General features: G+C 34.6%; 1 protein-coding gene across 1 annotated transcript; it reads left to right on the top strand.

Annotated features, from left to right (window-relative positions):
- Nucleotides 1-1,658: 1,658 nt before the first annotated feature.
- LOC132544946 (zinc finger protein 239-like) lies at nucleotides 1,659-4,563 on the top strand. Its single transcript, XM_060208611.1, has 2 exons — nucleotides 1,659-1,703; nucleotides 2,599-4,563. Exon 2 carries the CDS (start codon nucleotides 3,160-3,162, stop codon nucleotides 4,243-4,245), a length of 1,086 nt encoding a protein of 361 aa, XP_060064594.1. The 5' UTR covers nucleotides 1,659-1,703; nucleotides 2,599-3,159; the 3' UTR covers nucleotides 4,246-4,563.
- Nucleotides 4,564-4,763: the final 200 nt, after the last annotated feature.

The raw sequence follows: 4,763 nt of genomic DNA, 5'->3' as shown, positions 1-4,763 counted from the left end.
ACGCACTCGCCTTTCACCTAGCCGACCGGGGTTCGATTCCCGGAACGGACGTGAAAAGGTAAGGGGTCACCTGTCCGACCGCGTGGGTTTTCCCCGGGTACTCCGGTTTCCTCCCACAATAAGGCCCCTCGCGCGCTTACATCCGGGCCAACAAGAGTGATTAGTATAAGTTTAAATAACTTGTTTCGCAATTGTTGTAAAACAAATAAAGTTTATATATATTTATATATATTTTACATAAAAGCTGTGTTTAATAAACATTTTCCACTTTAATATTAATATATTCATATTTGCATGAATATTAAAAATTGCAAATAAATTGCTTTACAGTTATCTAAGTGAAAAAAACTATGCATGCTATACATGTACGTGTGTTGGATCATTAGGGATTTAATTTTATGTAAAAACGCCCTTGTTTTTATGAGAAAACAATTGATATTTGCCGAAACATAGGCCTTTAATTAATATTTGATTAAATAGAAATTTGAAATAACTAAATATATATACAATTAAAAGATATTCATATCACAAAAATATTATGCATGTATACATGCAGCCATGTATGTTGCATCTTCTTTCCTGTAAGTGACTTGATTAATAAAAATGGGTCTTAGTGTACATTATTGGTAAATAATTCTTTCCTTTTTACCTTAGAAGCTATACAATGGTTTCTTATATATAAATATATAGTTACCTCAAAGTTTTATAGATATGTTAGAGTAAACTAATTATATATACATTACTAAGTGTTAATTTCCCACTCTGCATACATGTTCAGAATTGTATATTGTTTGTAAACTTTGTATTTATAATTTCGACATTAATTGTAACTAATTTTCTCCCTTTCAATTTAAAAATACTACTTTCTTATTGTACGTCTCTTTCTGTTTATGATTATTGACCCTAAAATCTCTCATTCATCAAAACATATCCTTTCAGGTCAACTGTTAATTTTCCCTTCACACATATATATGCAGAAGTCTACATGCATACATGTATATAAAAATTCTCCATTGAATCCATAAACTTATTTTCCATGAAGTATATTTGGGACAGGTTATGTATAGAGTAATTATGTATGCAGTCATCATTTAAGCCCCTGTCAATCACTACCTGTCCAGGGTAATCTGGAGCTTGACCTCTTCAGCCTTGGCTCCACAGGTGTTAAGTAATCACACATGTACAGGTAACCCAGGTATCAGTGACCAAGTCCCAGACACAGTTACCTATCATATCTCATTTTATTTATAAAGCTATAAAGTTTAAAATAAAATTCACAAGAGGGATCAAAATACTATAGGGGGATCCTTTTCTGATGGGGAAAGCGATCCCCGGGTCCTTTTCTGATGAGGAAAAAGTGATCCTTTTCTGATGGTGGATAAAAATATGATACCGGACTCTGGGCCTGATCCGAAAAATGATAAGGCAGATAGGGGTCATCTTGAATTTTCGGAGTAATGATAGTTTGATGCTTTCAGGGACGTGTTTGATGAATTATTTTTAAATTTCAAGGTACGTTCGCCTTGGTTCCTATTTGTACATATTATTTTTCATTGAGATGGATCGCCAAAAAAGATTGTCAACAGTTTGTCATTCTTTTATAATTGTAATTTGTTATTATTTCCAGAGAAGTACTGCCATTTGGGAACTGACCAGAAAAATAAATGTCTGAAAGACCGCCATCTTGGATTTCGACTATGAAAGTTTGTTATCACTATTTTACAAATGCTTAGTCTCATGGTGCCCTTTTACAACTGTTTCTTTTCTTGATTCTTGTGAGTGGCCTCGTCCACCATGCGTGATCCATCATAGCCAGATAACAATTGGAATTCTTCTAGAAAACTAATACACCATTTTCAATGAAATTTTTTGAAAATCTTCAGTGGGATAAGATAAAACAATATTAAGATTTATGGGGTTCCCATCCCACGGGAGCCTGAATGACTTTTCCATAGGTGATCAAATTAACTCAAAGTTCAAAAATGTTGTTCTCAGCAACCATTTATGGTAGAATCAAAAGATTTTCCCTAGGGTCATACTCCTTCTTCAGGAGGGAGTAAAGTTTTTTTAAATTTCAAACAGGAACATTTCAGTTTTGAGCATTTCACTGATAATAATTAAAACTTTATTGAAATCATTAGAAAGCTAAATAAATGGGATGACAGTTTGTTGCTCATATTGACCCTGGTTGAACCTCAGGGGTTGATGGTCATTTCCAAACGAGATCATATTGACTCTTCTCTTCAACACTTAGATATTGTGTAAATACTTCTCGTAGGTCTTAAGGTCTTGAGGAATGTTACAGTAATTGTGAATTTCGTAATCCCAGTGTCTCAATTTTGTGAAAGTTTGTAAAAAGAAATGATTGACCTATATTCAAGGTTGCAGGGGCTAAATTTGTTAAAACCTTTAAACAATTTCTTCTGATTCACCAATAGGACTGAAAGCATGATATTTGGCAGGTAAGTCTCCCAGATAAAGCCTAACTTAATTCAACAAAGGTTTGAGTATTCATTATTTTTATCCTTGACATCTAAATGTTGATGATGAAATAAGTAAGTTCTTTCAATGTTTAATTTCATTTCTTTGTACTTTCAGAGTGTTCCACAAGCACTAATCCTGGATTTTGGACAAAAATATGCCAGCAAAGAATACATGAGGTTGTCTTTACAGCATGAAATAGACTAAGAAGTAATGCAAAGTTGGAGGTATATACAGTATTCAACTTGTACACAAAATAGTGTAATACTACAGCTAAGTCCCATAACGGTGATGTTAGTAAATATGGTACACTGAGTCATCTAATCAGGAAATATATGTGAAAGAACAGGGAAAATACTCATCCCTGTTGAGTTCCCTGACCAAGAATCAAACCCGAGTTTCTGGTGTGAAAATCAACCAGCTCTACCATCTGACCCGAAGAAGCATGCTCTGTCAGCTAGGTGACAGAATCTTTATTTAACACTATATACAAGCCACATCAACCAGGGCCTATTACATGTATATATGAAGAAGGTTCAAGGTTAGAAATGTTTAAATTGGGATATTCATTGTAATTGAATAACTGTTATAGCAACCTTAACCAATTCTTAAAGACAGAGTGATTTCAGGGAAAAGTCCTTATAGGTTTATGATTCATAGACACGTCATACTGTTGAGATGTCTGGCCCAAGTGATATCTGTGAAAACAATTTCAATCAGCAATGTAATCCTCTCACACAAACACAAAAGATGGAGAAACCATGTGAGGATTTGCAAGTGCAGAGTCTTTTAGGAACACATCTCGAAATACACAATGGAGAAAATCCATACAAATGCAATGTCTGTGATAAGGGGTTCCAAAAGAAGAGTCACTTACTGTGTCATGCAAGGGTGCATACAAGAGAGATGCCTTACAGATGTGATGTCTGTGGCAAAGAGTTTAGTCAAGCAAGCGGGGTAATAACACACCTCAAGACACATACAGGGGAGACACCCCATGTGTGTGATATCTGTGGTAAAGCGTATGTACACAGAAGTAGATTGTTGAACCATGTAATGACACATACAGGAGAGAAGCCATTCAAATGTGATGTCTGTGGAAAGACGTTTCGGCTTTCAAATACATTAAAAGTCCATGAAATGATGCACATAGGAAAAAAACTCTACAAATGTGATGTGTGTGGATCTGTGTTTAAGCAAGCATGTCACTTAAAAACACACCTAAGGGCACATACAGCAAAAACGTTATACCACTGTGATGTATGTGACAAGAAGTTTAATCGGAAAGATCACTTATATATTCATCTGAGGATACATCTTGGAGAGAAAGTTAAACCATGCACATGTAGTCTATGCAAGGAGTTCAGTGGAACAGATGTTCAAACTATCCATTATAGAGTACATGCAAACGTGAGACCATACAAATGTGATGTTTGCGGTATGGACTTTCCTCTGTTATCAAGCCTTAAAGACCACCTCAGAATGCATACAGGTGAGCAGCCGTACAAATGTGATGTCTGTGGTAAGGGCTTTAATCAATCTGGCAACCTACAATCACACATCAGGATACATACAGGTGAAAAACCTTATGAATGTTATGTGTGTAATAAGGCATTTAATCAGAAAAGTAACTTAACTTCACATCTCAGGATACACACAGGAGAGAAACCTATGGAATGTGAAGTTTGTGGTAAGGCTTTCCGTCAGAAAAGTAATCTAAATGCACACCTCAGGATACATGCAAAAGAGAAAGCTCTGAAGTGAAAAAATCTACAGAATACCGGTATATATTATGGAAGTGACCTCATATACTCTCATTCCATGCCTTTTGATGTGTCAAACTACAAAACCATACATTTGGATTCATTTGTGCAATAAGTAATTTTTAATATATATGTTTAAGTAGAAAAGTATCATAAATTTGACCAAAATTGGTCCATTTAGTAAACCCTTCCTCCATTAACAATTTGAGACAGCTGTTAGCAATCTAATTATGACTAATAAAGGGAGATAATAACTCTATACAACAACAATAATTTTACTACAGCATTTCATTGAACACTTTTAGTTCAAACAATTAAATGACCCTAAAATTGATCTGTTTCTTTCTTTCATGGACTTGTGATCATGAATGCTTGAACTTAGTCAGATCATTCAGAATTCAAAAATAAAATAACGAATAAATTATATAACTGTTAGTGCAAAGAGACAACCAACTCCCATTCTTTCTGCATCAAATACAATTAAATCACTTCCATTTATCAATTAGCATATATGGAATA

The sequence above is a fragment of the Ylistrum balloti genome, unplaced genomic scaffold (assembly GCF_031769215.1).
Source record: "Ylistrum balloti isolate Yb309-2 unplaced genomic scaffold, AGI_CSIRO_Ybal_v1 Utg369816, whole genome shotgun sequence".
Taxonomy (NCBI): domain Eukaryota; kingdom Metazoa; phylum Mollusca; class Bivalvia; order Pectinida; family Pectinidae; genus Ylistrum; species Ylistrum balloti.
This window is presented reverse-complemented; position numbering and strand designations above follow the sequence as displayed.